General features: G+C 37.7%; 1 protein-coding gene across 2 annotated transcripts; it reads right to left on the bottom strand.

Moving 5' to 3' along the window:
* Positions 1 to 2,636: 2,636 nt before the first annotated feature.
* On the bottom strand, positions 2,637 to 20,285 carry LOC145693589 (elongation factor 1-alpha 2). 2 transcript variants are annotated; one of them, XM_081769700.1, is made up of 9 exons: positions 20,148 to 20,285; positions 15,607 to 15,781; positions 12,835 to 13,014; positions 12,216 to 12,383; positions 11,574 to 11,834; positions 10,321 to 10,596; positions 8,547 to 8,667; positions 7,406 to 7,572; positions 2,637 to 3,157 (listed from the first exon to the last, which is right to left on the bottom strand). In XM_081769700.1, exons 2-9 carry the CDS (start codon positions 15,748 to 15,750, stop codon positions 3,086 to 3,088), a joined length of 1,389 nt encoding a protein of 462 aa, XP_081625826.1. In that variant the 5' UTR covers positions 15,751 to 15,781; positions 20,148 to 20,285; the 3' UTR covers positions 2,637 to 3,085. The 2 variants fall into 2 exon arrangements, with proteins under 2 accessions (XP_081625826.1, XP_081625825.1); XM_081769699.1 differs by having other exon boundaries at positions 20,076 to 20,229.
* Between the last annotated feature and the right edge of the window lie 35 nt (positions 20,286 to 20,320).

Below are 20,320 nucleotides of genomic sequence, written 5' to 3'. Positions count from 1 at the left end.
GGGTGGAGAGTACAATTCTAACGTTCAACTTGCTAAAGAAACTAAACATGTAGTTTAAAACTAACATTAATAGTGGCAACACTGCCGCTTCAATTTTAATTATCAATGTCGCCGGCACTAATTCCCTAGCCTATTATTAAAATACAACGTGTATAAGAGACTGGCATCCACGAACCTACAACGCTGTAAGCTTTACCTACACCGGCAATGGAGTATCTAACCTTTTACTATTAAAGCTTGGCAAATTAGCTACTCATTTATGAAAAGTACATATACAAAGGGCCTATGGAGAACATTCCCTATCCAGGGCACAGACAATTCCTTTTAGAAGGCCAGGAACAAGTACAATAACCTCTTTCAGAAAGATCTACAATCTCAAACTTTACATTGTGGGAAGTGGTAACGTCAGACCTTCGACCACCTAAAATTACGAAGTACCTTTGCAGATGTTTGTATTCAATTGCGTAACTGGGTGGGAATAGACTAGATAAAATCAAATCAGCTTTCACCTAAAATTGGGAACTTGCTAGAGAAATAACTGATTTCAAATTTATACCTCAGTAAGAATCTATAATAGTTTTTACACAGAAGTAACCTGGTACAAAACCCCTTTCCGTTATTTTCCTTATGTATTCTGGTTCTCAATCTTAAAATTGCTTTCCAGGACTCGCATGATAAACTGCATCCGTTACTCCGAGTAAGAAACAGTTTACTCGAAAAGTCCAAAGATGAGCTTTAAGCAGAGGGTGTATTAAAAATCCATGTTTTTTGTTTTGCAAGATTCATTGGTAGACAAACTACTGTTCAAAATAAACTAATTGACATTTCGAGAAAAACTTACTGTTACATCACTAATATGCCACTAAGGCGTCCCCTATAACTACCCTCTAAAGGTAGAGGGTACTTCACCGAGATACTCATGGCAGCAGCACGACTGTCTAAATGTGCTTATTTTGAACAGTATAGCTACGAAGTTTAGCGTTTTCCATTGACAAGATTCAGATCAACCGCAAAGGAGAGAAATTAATACTTGCAAGTTTCGCCAACTAACTTTTCGGCGTCACTAATATACAGAAGGAATGTGCAGGATTTGAGTAACGAAAAAATAGACTTAACATTTCTTTCCAATAGTGTGGAAATGTTACCTTTTATGCGGAAAATAAAATTTTAGGGTAATCTGAGCATGCTTTGAGATGCCGGAAAGTACTGAAATTTTTGCACTATTTCAGCCCCATTCGCTCTTATTTCCACTAAAATCATAAGCGAAAAACTCAAAAAATATATATATTGTATTCGATGATATGATTCCTCTTCACAAAGTATTTATGATAAAGGTTTTATAGTTCAAATAAAAGGCTGAAATATTTATGGAACTTGTCCTTGCGGCACAAAGCGTACTTCGTTTACCTTTACATCGAAAAGTAGCTTTTCCGCACAAAAATAAAAACTAGTCTTCCATCCTATCTCGCTTCAAGCCTAGAAAGATTAGTTACAGATGACCATCTTATGCAAACTACGCTCTTAAGCATACCAGATTTAACATCTTGGAACAAGTTAGGAAATGGCTGTCGTAGGATCAGTTATTCCCAAATTACAATAAATTTGAGAGAAATTCGAACTACCCAAAAGTTAGTGACTACTAAAACAGATCCTGTATTTAAATGATCTCCTGTATTCTAGGTGTTAACATTGAAAAATTGACGAATGGATCGACATCCAAACAGATTTGCCGCTTAGTATTTATGCAATACCTAGAACGCTCCCTGCCCAGCCGCAATTCTTCCCACTCACTACACACTGCAATACCACAACTCATGCTTGGAGTAATCCAGTGCCTACACCTTTTGCTTAAATCTATATTACATTAGACCTGTAAGTTGTTTCCCACTTTAGACATTTCAAAAAATCTTAAATGTAGATATTCGAAGTAGAAAATTAATGCACATAAAAAGGTATTACTGAAAAGTGCAAGCCGAGAGTAGCCCAAAATTCGGGAGCTGCTGCGCGAACCTCCCCCTCGAAAAAGCCATCCTTCACCTGAGTAGTGTCCTTTTGCCAATGCATGGCGTGCCCGCACAATCGTAAGCTAAAACCTTAGCATATGAAGAATTTGGAAACTTGCGCTGTTCAAAACTATCAGTTGGGATCCTTAATGCTAAACAGGGCATCTTCGCAATTTTAGTGTACAGTATGAACTTCAACAAATTAGCCATACTGCCAGCAATAAACTTAGGCACACTCATGTCCAAAATGAATCTCATATCCAACAGTTGTGCTAATTTAAATCTCAGGGCACTTCTATTACTATGTATAATCGGGAAATTATATTTGCTAACCTTCATAGAAAATAAAATTAGAAGAGTATAAAAAATTTAAATAGAAGTCTTCCGCTACATTGTTCTTATTGACAGCTCTTGACAAAACTCATTTATATCCGTCGATTATGCACAGTAGGAGCGTTAAGAGTACAATACGATATTATCCAATCGTATTCGCAATAAAGATGTGTGAATCATCATGGACATGAGTGTACATTAGTACATATAAATTTACGCCGATCAAAGTATGGCTCAAACCAACCTTTGTTGCTCGCTATTAATTGGACAGGTAGTATGGAGAATCAAAAGTATAGTATGTGTCGTGGATTAAGCTTTATTGGCCCTTCAAAACCATCACGTGTATGTACAGAAGCTGTCTTGCTCGGTTTTTAGAACAGAAACGTAATATGCCACATGAAAAAAGGAATGAAATTAAAAAAATAATGTTCATCCTCTCGTACTTTTTCATTCAAACTTAAACTGTCCTCTCTATCCACATGTAAACAGAATAAAATTAAAATAGAAAGGCTAAAAAACGGCCTGCCTTTCCTTCTAAACTCTTTACGATGACAACAATGCTTTAGTAACCACTTTGAAAGAAATAAAAGCAATAGTCGATATAAACCCTTGGGGACCTCCCCGTTCCTGTGTTTGGCCAACTCTCCCAGTGCTTGAAGATTAGAGGGCTGGAAATATTTGGGAAAGTCCACGAAGCTTTGATGACGTAGTGGAGAGAGGCAATGCGTAGGACCAAGAACCACAGCTAGTTATTTCTTCTTCTGGGCCTTTTCGGCGGCCTTTGTCACCTTGCCACTGGAAACTTCTTTGTGGGTCACATTCTGAAAAGGAAAATTAAAACCAGATTTAATAGTCATTCCCGACATGCCGAAATTAGCTACAATCTCGAGCGAGTCCCAAAAATTACAAAAATCTCAACTATTCAATGCCTCAGTGCAATCTGCATGTTCATGTTACTTCATACTTTTTAACATTCCAAAATTCAATTCAGAAGAGCCCTGAAGGCACTAGTACCGAAAATTACTATTTTCAAATTTAAGCATAGACAGGTTTCACTACATTTGTCGACCACTAACTGTTCGAATGAGCGTGGCGCAATTCTAGAGCAAGATTTAATATTACTATTAAAATTGTCATAAGATGGCACGACAGCTATGATATAGAGTAATATATAGTAGAAAAATTACAGCATGATTAATATATGCACATCCCCTTTTCTGAAAACTAGTTTACACTAAATTATTCGGATTGAAAACCCGAGACCAACACGCCTATGCAAATTTATACTGTAGGACATTCAGATTGAAAACTAGGAAAACTGAACGATCTATACGCAACTTATCACTATTTCTATTGCAAAATAGTCCCCTACGAGCGTTTTGAAAAATCAAATGAAAAATCAATCCTGTTGTACAGACGAAACCTCGAAACAGGTTCATAGGTGGATGTGTACGCAACACTCCGTCAGGTGCCAACAGTGAACCCGCCAACTGAAATTGTCAGATTTAACTCAGGATTTCCCCGCATTACTAAAGCTCCCACTGGTGAAGGGAGCCGATACAGGCAATGGCCTTAACAGGACAGGTGGCAGTTGACAAGCTTTACTGCATTTATAGAGCCGCAAGCTCGAATTAGTACAAATAGAATCTATCACTGAATGTAATAGCAATTCCAGTAGGTCAACTGAAGAATGCAGTGTTCCAACCGAAGGCAAGCACACTGTTTTCTGACTACCACACTTTAGGTAAATTCCAAGTAGTTAAAATACACAGCTTAACATAAGTACGCACAGAAATGTGTTCCTTGGTGTACTTCGGCATAAATTGCTCACTTTCCATTGAATATACAGCAAGAACTAGGCCTAACAGGAGTTAAGAAAAAATCAAATATCAATCATTCCCATTATAAAACTTTCGCCTCATATTGAACCTTTATTACGTTTAACACAAGTGATTTAGTTTGTCAAACTGCAGTACACTCCGAAACTGCAAATCCAAGAACCTGTAAGCATATGTATAAATACCAGTTGCAATAGAATAAGGTCAAAAACTTCCTCGAACCTAAACTATTAAGGTCTAACCTCCATCCCGCACTGAATTGTTTTGGTGGAAATGAGCCACGGCGGCAAGAGTTCGGGAGGGGGGGACCCCAACTGGCCGACACCTTAGTATATCCTCTAGTACCTGTCGGACAGTTTTGTACAACCTCCGATACTTATGCATAGCATAGTTTGGAAATGAAAATTATATCTACACAATCTCAGAAATTTAACACTAGAATTTTCAATGTTCAACAAAACTAACCAAAACCACAGCTGAAAATTAAAACCCACAATCGAACAAAATCTAAGGAAATCCATTAAGTACAGCGGCAAGAAAAAGCTATGGGCATAATAGGACTGCAAACTTAAATGCACTTGATTCGGTACCAAATACCGAAAATCTGAAGGAAACTTCGATGCGACGATTTTTTAACCTGGGAAAAGAAATTTTATGAAAATAGCTGGACCAGTATCACTGTGCGAACTGAACAGTATTAATAGTTCACTTAATTTGAGAGAGTAACTGATCTACAAATCCCTACCTATAATTAAACTTTTCCCGCCGAAAATGTCCACCTTAAGCACGTACCTGTCCCTACCAAGCAGCTCCGTAAGGGAAAACTTACTAGGAAAGTAAAAATATACATTCCCTGACTCACGACAACTCGCTAACCAAGTCTGGGAACTACTATTCCAGATAATACAAATTCTACCATTCTCCACAACACAAATCTTATATAAGCTCATCACGCCTCCGAGTCTGCAACTAAAGAAACCAGGTGTGATTTCAGCATTTGGTTTCTGGAGCAAGTTCTTACCTCTAAGATATCCAAGGCCGTGTGCCCCTCGAAAATGAAATTTAGGAAAATCCCACGACAATGCCTGCCATGCGTAAGGCAGATAAAGCAGATGAGAAAATAGCACCCCGAAAAAAAAAAAAAAAAAAAAAAAAAAAAAAAAGAAGGCAGTTCCTCACTTGGGATCCGATCGAACCAGGGACCCCACGTACCAGAGGCAAAAACCCCACCACTGTTAAACTGGTTTATTTTGAAAGAAAACCAGTTTTTTGGTTTAAACCTGTATCTTGGTCTTAATCTGCTTTATACATTCATATTACATATGGAATAACATGTGCTTCGCCATGGTCTTGTGCAACAACGGAGTTATGCTGGAAGGGGTCACAAGGTTAATAAAGCTAAATCTAAACCGCTTCTCTGCTCACATCCGAAATTTGCCCCCATTCGGACTAAACCGAGACTAACTGGCTACACGGAGACCCACGGACTAAAAAGTTGCACTAATCTCCACATCAGGGTTGGCATAAACCCTGGTTTTTATTGAAGAAAAAAAAGATATGGACAGAAATTAGTTTGTTTCACCTTTGTGTTATGCAACAAGGCTATGATGGAAAGTGTCAAGCTTAAAGCGGAATCCAAACTGCTTCTCGACTTACATCCCAGAGAAATTGTCCATTTGGACACGAAACTGGACTAATTTGTCAAACGCGACTGCAGACTCACGAAGGATAAAAAGTCTTCCTTACATAGGCCTAGTTAATATAATTGGCAAGAGTTCTTTCAGGACAAAAAGTTACACAAGTAAAAACATTCAGAATCATAAATCTGGAAACTCCTGCCTTAGCCATTGGGAAAATCCTATTAGTTTAAATGTAGAGTGTAAAATTTTAAGGGCAACGTAATTACTACGCTAAAACAGGTATTCAATTACAAATTTGGTATGTAGATATTCAATAAAATTAGTCTAATCCAATCAGATGTTGGAAGCCACGTAGAGTTAATAAATTTTGCCAACTTCTATCGATATATTTAAGCAAGCTTTGCTTCATAAAACAGGCACTCAGTCAAGTAGAATATATAATTTGGTTCAATTTCGTACGTTTAGGCTCAACATCCTTATGAAATACCAGGATTATCACGGATAAGACTTGCTTAAAAAGGGACACCTCGAATCGCTACCTGGTTTACACTTGAAAGATGGGTTGTGGTTCGACTGAGAATTGAAAACTGGACCCCTTGATTAAAAGGGTGAACAATAAACGTAATGCGGATGGTCTGGTATGTGGAAACTTCAACCATGAAGTTCACACGAATTAAAGAATTTATTTTATTTTATTTAATTTTCTGCTTAAACCAGTTGGTTTTTGAACTACCTTGGTTTAAACTAGCCAACTGCTTCATACTTATTGCCACGATATTTCAGGGGACAAAAACAGCTGTACAAGCTAAAGCAACATACCGAGTCCTGTAAATCGAGAAACTCCCGGCTTAGCCACTGGAAAAATCCAATTACTTTAAATAGCAAAAAAATCCCCGTAATATCTTCACATGTAAAATATATAGGTCAACGTATTAATCAGTACGCTAACTGGTATTAAATTACAAATTTAATTTTATTGAATATCTACGTACCGCTAAAGTCCAATTCAAGCCTATTTTGAAAGCTACATAGGTTGTCGATAAATTTGGCCAATGGATATGAATATTTAACCTTAGACCCCTTATATAAACAGGCATTCAAGCAAGCAGAAACATACAATGTAATCTTTCCATGTTTATTCTCAACATCCTTACGTAATACCGTGGTCAAGATAGTAACATCCGCTTAGTGCTACCTTGGTCACACTGGGAGTTTTGGATCGACCGGGAATTGAACACGGGCCGCGTTGATTAAAAGGGAAAATGAGAAAACTAATACAGATGGCATGATGTGGAAACTTCACTATGAAGTTAACCCGATTTACTTATTTAGAAACTTTGTAAACAGCTGGTTTAAACCGAGATGTAAGTCATGGTTTAAACCTGCCAACCCTGACCACAGCTATCGTCCCACTCCCATCAAAGCTAATACCACCAATAGATCGGCAAATTCAGTATAAGCAACAAAATATGGGAAACCAAACTTGCTATAGATTGCAAGAAACGCATTTTGCCTCTGCACCAACTTCCTGCGACAAAGTCACATTGAATTTACGAAAACATTAGATATGATATAATTGAAAGAAACTTACCTTGATAACACCCACAGCTACCGTCTGTCTCATGTCACGAACGGCAAATCTTCCCAAGGGAGGGAATTCCTGGAAAGATTCTACGCACATGGGCTTGCTCGGAATCAAAGTAATAATGGCCGCATCGCCCGATTTTATAGATTTTGGTGCTTCTTCAACAGTCTTTCCTGTAGAGAAAGGAGATTATTTAGCTAAAAGAACCAACAATTACTAATCAATTATTACAATCAGACCTATCCTAAAACATCTGTGCTGTTTTAATCTGTGCACATCGCAAATCCAATGAAGCATAAGAAATTTTATCGAGAAACAATCTAAAACACCCTGAACATTACACCAGGTGAAAACAATTCAACGCAATGGATAAGCCCAGCATACCTAACAGCTATATTAACATTACATTAGATAACACTACATTAGGTAAACCTTGCCTAACATTTCATGCTAACTCCATGATCACGAACTACCCAAAAGTGCAGTCCCCTATAACTTAAGCATTACAACAGTTGAATAGTCGTACCTCATACAAACTAGCAATCCTATTTATGCTAGATTTGCAAACCAGGGTTTGTACAAGCAAGTAGGAACGTTTGGCACATTTACTGTACACCGAACATTTACTTGCCCCGCAAAAAACAATTTACTGTCCTGGACATTTATATATAAAAAAAATATGGTAGCACAATCTAACTGAAGCACCTGATTACCCGCACTGAAGCAATAACGATAACAATGGTCAGATAAGATTTACTTACACGTCCTATATCATGCACCCGAACCTTAGATTTTAGTATCTGAACAGCACCATATTGCAGTTTCGATCGATCGTGATGTGAGGAAGACTAAACCAATAAACTTAACTACGAACCATTTAACGTATACAAATGTGAGACTTAGATGCAATCTATTACAATATAGACAGGATTTGGATCAAGTCAAAAACCTAACGTTAAAATCGCGAAAAATACTGCAATTGTAGTAGAAAGAAAAAGTCAAATCTTAAATCCCGTCAGAAGATACTCTTTGTGCAGATTCTACAATCCGATATTCACATCTGAAAAGTCAAGGCCTATAAAGGCTGACATTGCATAAAATTAACAGGCAACATGATTAAAAGAATATAATACTAAAGAGCAATTACCTGTACGACGGTCACACTTTTCCTTAATCTCAGCAAATTTACAAGCAATGTGGGCAGTGTGGCAGTCAAGAACAGGGGTATATCCGTTGGAAATCTGCCCTGGGTGGTTCAGCACAATAACCTGCAAAAATGAAACGTTAGTGTAAACTCAACTTACAACGGTACATTGTACACTTGGACCGTAAGATTCTAAATATGTACTAGGTTAGCTAATAGAAGAAATATTTAATGTTAATACATAAAAAGATATTCAAATGTTTAAGATTTTGGAACGTCGTTGTCAGGGACAAGAAATAAATGAAATTGCAGTGAAGTTTGCGTTGTAGAGGCTCAATTTAATAATAATAATAAAAAAAAAAAAAAAAAAGCGAACCGTTATAAACTGGACATATTCAAGGGAACTTCCATGTATAATCTATATGTACAACCATAAAGAGTATTGAGAAAAGTACAAGTCCAGAAAACTAAATGCAAAACCTTCCATTGAAATACAAGTCCAGAAAACTTTAGATTCCTTACCGCGGTATCCAAGGATATTAGCAGTCATGAATTTAACAGATCGCTTACTAGGTTGTAAAAATATCCTGTTCGGTTCTAGAACGGAGCAAACTTAATAAGTAAAATAAATTCCAAGATATCATCCCATTTTCTGAAGTAATTTAAAACCGCAGACGTATGCAGATTATAACAGCCAGCAATTTGTCGAATTAGAGGTATTCAGGGGGTTTGATTTAAATTTGGAAATTGAAAATTAAAATATGCAAAATTCAGTTTGATATTTCGAAAATGGAAGTTAATACGAGAAATTTCCTCCAACGGGGAAATTGCCATCGACATTCATGACAAAGTGTCTCGTGTGCATATCCGAATAGGGGCGTACTTAGAGGGGTCAGATTTCCTCTCCGAAACCTTATTTAATCAAAACTAGGCAAAATTTATGTACTTTATGTATATCGTGCCGTAAGCTTGTTCCATTTTTACAAATATACTCTTGCTAAATATCAGTAACTGTAAAAGTCCTGCTGATAAACTTTGCTGTACTTTTTCCTTAGACACTGGCATTGAAGTTAGATAACGATTGGGAATTTTTCAAAATACAACCTCAATGCTTCCACATAAATGGCAACATTTAATACTAATTCCCAATGTTTCTGCAGTTCCCGACTATACGGAGAAACATCTGTAATCAGATCTATATAAAGAATGATATTTGAGGTATTTCAACCTTCGCAGGCAAAATTACCAGTTTTCTAACCAAAAATATGGAACAAACCTGCGACAGTTTCACACTGAGGTAACCATAAAATTAGTTTCACAAGCTTATGGTCTAGGAAAGGTTAAATCAGAATTAAAACTAAAATTAAAAGCTCTGAGAGGACACGAAAACTAGAGCTGCAACAAGTTTAGTCATTATCCTGTTCCGAACAAAAAATACGCCGCACGAATGTATTTAGTATATCCAACATATATTAAGTATTTTGGCTCAAACCTAGCCACTCACGAGACCTGTACTCTTACTAATCTTGAATTAAATCTCGTTCCATAAGAATTAGATATGTACTCAGAACATTCATTTTAGAAAGCAGATTCGGAAAAAGACCTGTAACCTATTGAGCACATAATTAGTATACAGAATTTCATGAGTTAATTTTAGGCTCCCGAACGCTACGAATAGGTGTACTAGCCTAGTCTTTACAGTAGGTTAAGGCAATTTTATCATCCTACTCCACTTTGAATTTTAAAACTTCTAATCTTTCAGGAAGAGAACACTTACCTGTGCAGTGAAGTCAGCAGCACTCTTTGGTGGGTTGTTTTTGCTATCACCACAGACGTAACCTCTTCGGAGCTCCTTCACGGAAACGTTCTTGACGTTGAAACCAACGTTATCTCCTGGAACAGCCTCGGTCAGGGCTTCGTGGTGCATTTCTACTGATTTTACTTCAGTGGTCAAGTTAACGGGGGCAAAAGTAACAACCATGCCTGGCTTCAGAACTCCAGTTTCAACTCTTCCAACAGGAACCGTTCCAATACCACCAATTTTGTATACATCCTATAAAAGAATTTATTAAACCGTAAAGAAACTAGCATATGCAACAAGTTGCGACAGTTAATAAGGATCTTTTACAGTTCCCAGTTATTAAAATTCCAGGATCCTTGTCCCTTCAGCCCAATCTAATACTTTCCCTCCATCCCCACTTCACAGCGACCATGTTTGGCAACCAGAGCACGAGAGGAATGTTAGTTCTACACATAAGCTTCAACTCAATTCGCCAATACAACCTGAGAAACTTACGAGGCCGATTGGTGGTACGGGAGTAAAGAACCAAAGGAACTAGAATTGAGTCTTACGTACTATAAAGCTCGCTTCACCTATTTAGTCTAAGGAAGCACCGGAACCCAGAAGGCGAATGAATGAGATCTATTATAAATTAGTGCGACTCATGCAAGAGTGCAGCTGGAGTGTTTCGATACGTCATTCTTGTGGAAGCATAGGCTACATTAGTATAGATCACATACAATAACCGATCACTAGTAAAAAAATCAAAAAGAGCCTTTTTGGTTCGAGGTAAAGAAAAAACTGCGTAACCAACACTCAGCAATAACTATCCTTCAGGCTGAGCAATTTGCACATGTATATGTGCAAGAATTATTCCCTGGAAGGAACTGGAATTTACGATCATTGATGGATTCCATGATTATACAAACTCTCTCACTCTGGCGTATATAAACCGCCCAGTTTAGAAATTAACTTTCACAAAGAAACAGACTAAGCTTTCAGACTAATTTTATCACATCAATAAAAATCTAGTGGCTGAAAAAAAGCCTAGGCATCCACACTATTCATAATGGAACTATTAAGAGTCACTTGTTACCTTGTAAATACGATAGTTTAGAAAATCTTGTCAGCAAAATATAACAGTTTTTCAAACTATGTTAAGTTTCTAAAGGATGTTGTGGTCCCACTCATCCCTCAAATATACAGACTTCAGGACAAATCTACAATGCAACCAACTCAAATGCACTAACCTGAAGAGGAAGTCTCAAAGGCTTGTCAGTTGGTCGAGAGGGTGGAAGAATGGCATCAAGAGCATCTATCAAGGTTTTTCCGTCGGCATTTCCCTCCTTACGCTCAATCTTCCATCCCTTGAACCATGGCATCTTTTCAGATGACTCCAGCATGTTGTCTCCATGCCATCCGGAGATTGGAACAAAGGCAACAGCAGCTGGATTGTAACCGATCTTCTTAATATAATTTCCTACTTCCTTCTTGATTTCTTCAAACCGGGCCTGAAATATAAAATCAGATTAGTATCCTAAGTAAAGAATCTTCAGTGTGAAATACATTCAAATTTAAGAAGTCAACCAGCGGATTTCAAATTCGTACAAACAAATCAGAGCCTTCATGAACAATTCGTATTGCTAGTAAAATTCGGCAGTCACTAAAGCCTATATAGCAAAATATTCAAACTGCAGTCACCCCGGAAAAATAAATTTTAAACCATTAATAAGCATGGAGTGAAGACATTCAGCTACCAGCTTCACGTAACTCGTCTTTGTAGTATATTACTTAAGAGATTGTCAATACCATTTGTTAAGTGTTATGTACAAACTGAACCGAACTAAAGCGTTGCGATTATAAAATACAAACTTCACTAGTCCACAACTTACCTCACTGTAAGGTGGTTCAGTGGAATCCATCTTATTGACACCTACAATCAATTGTTTCACACCCAACGTAAACGCAAGGAGAGCATGCTCTCTCGTTTGACCATTCTTGGATATACCAGCTTCGAATTCACCAGTACCAGCAGCAACGATCAGTACAGCACAATCAGCCTATTAAGGAAAAAATTTACATTACTATTACATTAGGAATAAATTACACTGCTTCTACGTTAAGTTCTTATGTAGACTAAAAGCCTGCTGAAAATTGAGCCTAACAAAATCCATGGACGTAGGCTTATAGCCTGAAACTACATCTCACTAGATTAGTATTTGCCATTGAATAATACCCCTCCTGGCTAACATACAACTGAAATCAGTTTACGTCACCTTAATGCATCAAGCAGTGCTAATATTACGCGTACAATTCATATTTAAGTGCGAAATTTAATCGTCCAAATATGCGCAGTGATAACTAATAAAATCCTTCCCATGATACTAATCTCACTACGTTCAGATAATATTCAGCCGTGCAGATGTGAATAGTTGCACACAGCAATTTCAGTGATCAGATTGCAAAAGCAAAAGTTTTCTACGCAAATACCAGAATTAAAGCTAAACTCACCTGAGACGTTCCAGTAATCATGTTCTTGATAAAGTCACGATGTCCTGGGGCGTCAATAATGGTAATGTAGTATTTGTTGGTTTCGAACTTCCACAGAGCAATATCGATCGTAATACCACGCTCACGTTCAGCCTTCAGTTTGTCCAACACCCAGGCATATTTGAAAGAACCCTTACCCATCTGTAAAGAAATTAAAAGAATGCCTTAGAATATTTAAGATTCATTTGTCTTCAAATATCACGTCTTATAGATGAGTATGTTGACATTGGATAGAAGTTCTTACACTGCATAAAGAACAAATCTTTGCTAAAGTATGTTTTATGAAAACTACATTAAAATTACTAACATTAAAAACTCAAGCATTAAGTCCCGTATAAGTACTTAGCACTTAAATCCAAATTAACATTACATGAGTATTCTAGTGAAATAATGCTGACTAGAAATTAATACTAATTACATTTAAGAAATCCTGGATATAATTCAAGTAATCACATTTAAAATTTCTCAAGTTTAGAGTTACTGAAAACCCACAAATATCTAAATTGTTTCCTCTAGCAGTAAATATCTAGTTATATCAAATACTGTTAAGTTTAAATGCGAATAACAGTATTAACACCAAGGCTTTTTGTTTTGGTAATTTTTTACATTGTACACCTGACGCACGAATCATTTTTCGAAATTCCCCCCTTGGCCTTTATACAGGCACGAACTGTCCGGCCAGTGGTCAATGGAATTACGAACCACATCCATGGGAAAATTTTTCACTGCTCGGGTCAACGATTCTTTCACTGTTGACAGATGGATGCAGTTTAAGGCAGATCCTTGCCTGAAGGACTACCCAACGTGTAGTCCAATGGGTTGAGGTCCGGGCTGCTAGAAGGCCAATCAGCGATAGAAATAAAGTCACCAGTCCAGCTCATACGCCTGCACGCTGGTCGCTGAAATGAATGGTGACACTTCCATTAGCAATGACATGCAAATTTAGTTACAATTGCATGCGGACCCGGAAGTCAGCGGGAGGGATATCGGGGCATGTAAAATAGCCCAAAATGACCCATATTAGTATCAAATCCAGTCTACGAGGTCGCTGAGATCAATGGTGTTACACAGGCGTTGACTTAAACGCCCGTGCGAAGAATGGTTATATTGAACTAGTATTCTTACTTCCGATCGTTAAATGCGGCGAGAAGTATATTGGCTGAATAGATAAAAACAGCCTGTTATCGTACTGGCTCCACAACAACGTTTAAACCACAAATTGTTAGGCCAACCACTTGTTCGAATAGAACTCCCTCAACCAAACCAGCTCAGCTTCCCGTTCCCTTATCCTGATACCTGTTAATCTCAAAACTTCGACTATGCAAAGAATAGTTTAAGTGCTCCCTGCACTAATACATCCAATCCTGGATTCGCACAATGAGCATGTTGGACCGAAAAGTTAATTACATCCTAAAATACTACTCGAGTCATCGAAGGAAAAGTTCTGCAACGACAGTAATTCAGGTAATTACAAAGTACGAATAAAATTAATTTGCAGTCTCCAACTACGGACGTTGCAGTATAAAACATCGAAAATCAGTTACATAATTAGGAGACGCACAGCACAACATCCAAAATACCTTAGTCTTTAATACGATCATTACTTTTAGCGAACAAGCAGAAAGTTAAGGAATTTAATACTAGCCGTGAAAGGACTATCACTAATTATACAATTTCTTTCCATTGACTTATTTAACTATACATTAATTCACTAAATAGTAATTAACACTGACTAGAGTACACTTCTATTGAAACAAATTAACTGCTATATACTCTGGTCAGGAGTATTAATTTCCTTAGATGTTTGCAGCATTTTCTCGAACTATTAGAAGATTGAATTTTAAAACTGCCCGCATTACTGTTGTGGAACCTACAAAAATCAGATCGTAAGTTAATATTTAAAATCTTAAACTGAGATTGCCACATGAAAAACTTACGTCTGCAACCCTGTGACACCACTCATCTTACTGGCTGATGAATAGATTGTACGTCAACTCTAGGACCATAGGGCAACTGTTGTGCCAAACTACGAAAACTGAAGTTTAAAACTTGTAGCAATCAAACTATCCACAAGTAGTTTGGGATTCATACTGATAAGACTTATGTAAAATGAAGCCCCCAGTTCAGCAGGCTTTTCAAGTGGAATGTAAGGGCGCACAAAAATGAAGTCTTGCACACTTAGATCAAGTAACTCGCAAACAATACTGTAATGGAATTGTGATAGCTCGTACGTTACCAGTGTGAACTCCAAACTGCTAGTTAGAAAAATCTCATTGCAGATTGAAAACCACCTAATTCCAAAAACTTCCCTTCACTCTTAAGTTGGTCTATGGCCAGGATTCCCACTGAACCAGGGGTAAAAAATACTTGATACGCAGGATAAAAACTCAAGAATTAGTTTTGAAGCAATTCGTTAAATTGCGCGTAATAGTAAAATACTTGGAGCAGTTTACCTCAGCACATCGTTCAACGGATTATTCTTTGTGGGTACCTAACTCAGCCCGTCATTGACACGAAAGGTTTTAACCAACGTTTTCAATCAGATAGAGATTCGGCAATATCCAATTACCGTCAATATCTGCATGGTTTTAAACTACCTAAAATACAAATACATAAAATAGTCCAACCTGTAAGAAAGCATGTTTTATTAGTATATATATTTTATTAAAAGCAAAGAACAGCATCGTTCAGGTCTCGTAATATAAGAAATCCTAGAAGTACAACTGAAATTACCTCCTGTGCTTCCTTTTCGAATTTTTCAATTGTTCTCTTGTCAATTCCACCACATTTGTAGATCAAGTGACCAGTAGTGGTAGACTTTCCTGAGTCTACGTGACCAATTACAACAATGTTAATATGAATCTTTTCCTTGCCCATGGTGATTGGTTAGTTTGTAGAGGATTTGTTACTGCAAAGAAAAGAAAATACTTCACAATACTGACCAAGGAAATTGTTAAAACAGCACTTCTATTTGAGCACTAAGGCTAAGACCCGCATTAACCTGAAAGATTTACCCCAAGATCCTCCCACCCGCAATTAAAACCCGCGAACCCATTCAAGGCTCACGAGCTACCCACAAGCGGAGGACCGCGTGTGAAACTTCCATGCCTTACGTGTAAATAGAAACACTGACTACCAAATTATAGTGACCGGCACAAATCTTCGAACAATTCTAAACGAATTTTAGATAACGAGTTCCCATTTATCACTAAGCTAAGCATACTACGTTCTGGCAGTTAAACTGACCAGGATGGATTACCATTAAGCTGCGAAGTATTCCGCCCCCCTCCCCCTAGCCTGGGACCAAATCTAGCTACAGCTATGAAAAAAAAAAATTTGAAAATTCTCAATTAGCCCTGAATATTTAAAAATTACTCAAAATACCAAATATTAATGTAGAACCTAGCCGTTTATGCAAGTAATTTTGGACTAAATACTTGTGTACGCCCCGAGATCTCAAAAATAGGGTTGAACAAATTCAGAAACAGTTCTACTAAACAAAACTTTAATGCAACCAACCCTGTAACCGAAGTTTGTCAAATTCCTAACTAGACTAGCATTTTTAGTTGGACGTATCGTTCAGCAGCTAAGACAGGCGTTGACCTACTGATTTAACGTGGAATCCAAACCCTGTTAGCCATCTAAAATTAACCCGGGTCCACCACTTAGCCACTAAGTTCCGTAGATTAGATGTAAGAAGTCTTGCACACACCCTGTACAACTTGCAGTCCAACCTCTGACACTTACCATGCTCTAACGCAGCTGCTTAACGAGGCATTGGCAATTCCTGCATAATACACGCGCCCGATTAATTTATAAAACTACGGAGGTTCAATCTCAAAGAATCAAATGTGGCTACTAGATTCAAAAGTTAACTAGGAGTACGTATGACAAAGCCAGGCAGATCTGAACGTTTTTTTAGTGGTGCCACCCCGCCCCCTCCAAAAATACATGATAAACAGATTTATTTGTTCCCATGTGACCTTGTGTGTGTAAGCTTGAAGAGTAAAGTTTGCTTAATACGAGAAATTTGTCAAGTTCCTAAGTCGGTCGTCTGTTTAGCAAAATCTTACTAGCTAGGGTAATAGTTAAGAACAGCTACTTCTCATCTCCCGTGCACGAGGATACATCTTACTGTTGCACTACCTAAACACCCTAAGTACAAGGGCAAGAACTCAGTCTATTACCTACTTTTTAACATCCTAGATAGTCAATGAATAATGCCTGAAAGTATGGCGTTTCTCGTCCTTCCCTAAATGGGAAGTACGGCTCCTTAACTATAACCCTAGCGAGAAATGGATAACCTCTCCGCTTGTGCTTGATATGAGAACAACTTTTCATACACGGGCACAATTGAGTTGATTTTAGTTTAGCGTCCCTTTCAGCAGCGAGGCTATATGAGACGTGGACCTACTGATTAACGTGGAATCCGAACATACACGGGCACAGTATCTCGCGGAGAGAATTCGCACAAGGTTACCGCATAGCTGTACTGTGGAAAATGACTAGCAATCTTCTGAACATGGCCGCAGGTGTACAGCCCAGAATATTGGTCCAACCTCCCCTAACCCTGACCAAACCGGCCCTTATCCTAGTAGTTATACCCTTTAAAAGCGGCCCTAAATACTGACTTGCAACCTTCGTAAATTATGAAGACGAAAAGCTTTCGCTTATTCAGAAGCATCGTAGTGTTAACGTAACCAAACAAGTTTTCTGTAGCTCAAACTGGAAGATTATCTCTAAAGCTAAGACCCTTAAACCATACAAATACCAAAAACAAGAAAGACCACACCCGCACATTAGTACCTCGCCACACCCATAACATCAATTCGTAACTATTTGGATCAGACGCAGCCAGAAGTGGTCAATTTCTTCAATTTCCCGGATCTTAACTCCGGTTGTATAATCAAGAAGTATCTGGCGGGGGGACGCGTTCCCCCAATATTTTGAGGTACAAAATATTCAATTTCTATTCTAATTTATTTAACAGAATAATAACTATTTGGAATATATTCATGCTGTGAAACTTATAACAGCTCTTGATATGTCTTAGGGGGTTGAAAGTAACCAAAGGTAAATGAAATCTTAAGATAAATTGGGCTAGGCACTACCATTCAAATCATCTTGATGTACCCTCCCCCCTCAAAACTTCTTCGAGTATAATCGTAGGACGGAAAAGTAATTACCTTGTAATTATGACTCACTACATTCAAAACTGCCTTTGTTACCCCAAAGCGATCGCTACGAAGTGAAACCCTGGGAACTAAACCTGATTCAAATCAAAAGCAATCAATTTTACTTACACGAGAAAAACCACAAAAAATTTGTGACAAACTACTGGTAAGCGAGGGCACTGGTTGAAAAATCCTATAGTTAGAACACTGGTTCCACACACAGCCAAGTAACTAGTTGTAAATACAGGTTCCTACGTAATAGTGGAAACTGTCAGCCCTCCTTAGCAGGTACTTAATTAGTATACTCTTCGGTACGCACTCATGTTAACCCTAATAGCCACTGTGACACCAGTAACATCACATCACTGGAATTGATTATCGAAAACAATTGCCATCCATCCAACCATAAAATTACAAACATGACTTAGGCAGGGGTTATCTCTACTACACTGTTCTACCAAACATAATTGACAGGCAAAATACGATGCGGAACTTTTTCGTGAAATAATGAGCATAAATAATTAGTTAGTGCACAGCATATTGGAACTAATTTTGAATAGTTCCAACCTTTGCAAATTAAATTTAAAAACTACAAGAAAATCCTGAATTATCAAGCTCTAACATTAAAATTTGTCCAAATTTGGAAGCACAATCTGCTTGAGTAATGCCTAAGCAGTAACAATTCACTTCCCGGAAAATTACACGAAGAAATCATCGCTGCCATACCACTGTGTCTTCATGAATACTAAACACCTTACATGCTTAACATCTTGCAAACTTAGTACCCGAACAACTTCCCATCTATGACCTACACACTGATTGAAGCCTTCCCCCCCTGGGACACATGACAAGTCTACTGGTACTGCAAACTCAATGGGAAAATTAGAATGCACATTGCATCTTGTATTCCGGACCCATCAATCTCATTACATTAATTTGTACGAGTTATCAGAAAATACTTATAAAGAAAACTTAAGCACACATTTGAAACATCCAGACTAAAGGTGTGATTCGCGCCCCACTACGGGGAATCGAACCCGCGACCACGTGTACAAAATGCAGTCAAGCGTTAACTCCCTTAAACTATAATACCCACAATTTTCGTACTTACATGATTGGCGTGACGAGGCTTATTGGAACCTAACCCCGCTATTTCTACAGTAATGACATACTTAACCTTGAAACTTTCACACTTTAGCATATGCGTGTGTGGCAATTTCCATGAAATCAATGATAGCATGTGTAACAATTCCGAACATACGGTACTAAAATTGGACATGCTGCAATATACCCATTTGATAATACACGTGGACGTACATACTTCAAAGGCACATTTGTCTTTTCTGAAGAGATTTAAGAATCTTTATCCCCCAAGGCATAATAGACACTTTCACGTAACTAGTCTGAAGTCTTACGATTTTCTAAATTTACTTCACTCCTTTGTAAACTCCCCACTCAAAATCCTTTTTCTACTAATATACAAACCGTGAGTTCATGTTCTATAATTCACATATCGAACTAGCAATTGCACAACATATTGCTAATTGGTAGACACTATAGAGTGCCACGTAGGCTCACTCAAAAAGTCAATACAACACTCAAGTACAGTTATTTTTAATAACTTTCAATTACAACATTGGCTAATTTAGTTTAAACTTCTTAAAACTGTGAATAATGTGACCTCAAAACTAATATGATTAACAGTTCCATAATGGCTGCCTTCTCTTGACATGGCGAACAAATCATACACTAGGTTAAGATTTCTCATTACGTAGAAATTCAACAATCTTAGTTCTCCCAAAAGAATTTACTTATACTCGCTTGCTTTCATAAAATTAAACTTAGTATTTAAAAGTTCTAATATAGACAAAGTTCGTAAAATATGTCTAATGTAACCATGCGGTCGGCTAACCGGTGACACCAAGTTAAATTTCCACGATCAATTTTTACCTACTAATAACTCACAAATCCTTCGTATATTCTCCTAGAGTGATCAGATATTACCTAAATTATGAAAATTCACAATACCTTTCAACCGATGGCGTATTAGATACACAATATCCACTGGATTTGCAGAACCACACGAGAACTCCTACTCACCTCACGATGCCACGGCAGAAAGAGACCGACAACGCCAAATGACATGCGTTCTACGGGGTTCACTAGAGGGGTCCCAGAATTGCAGACCGGAAAACTTCGTTTTGTGTGTGTCACCCCCCATTATGATCACATTTCATTTTCAGTTTAATCACAAGAAAAGTTACGAATCTTAA

The sequence above is a fragment of the Thermobia domestica genome, chromosome 8 (assembly GCF_964235325.1).
Source record: "Thermobia domestica chromosome 8, izTheDome1.hap1.1, whole genome shotgun sequence".
In the NCBI taxonomy this organism is placed as follows: domain Eukaryota; kingdom Metazoa; phylum Arthropoda; class Insecta; order Zygentoma; family Lepismatidae; genus Thermobia; species Thermobia domestica.
Note: the sequence above shows the minus strand (reverse complement) of the source record. Positions and strands in the feature narration are given on the sequence as shown.

What these genes read in the sequence shown, in the direction of transcription:
- LOC145693589 (XM_081769700.1), bottom strand. Translation starts at nt 15,750, where the DNA reads ATGGGCAAGGAAAAGATTCATATTAACATTGTTGTAATTGGTCACGTA. An exon ending in TCGAAAAGGAAGCACAGGAG is followed by an intron (nt 13,015 to 15,606) that starts GTAATTTCAGTT and finishes ATTTCTTTACAG; the next exon opens with ATGGGTAAGGGTTCTTTCAA. An exon ending in CTGAACCACCTTACAGTGAG is followed by an intron (nt 11,835 to 12,215) that starts GTAAGTTGTGGA and finishes TTTATATTTCAG; the next exon opens with GCCCGGTTTGAAGAAATCAA.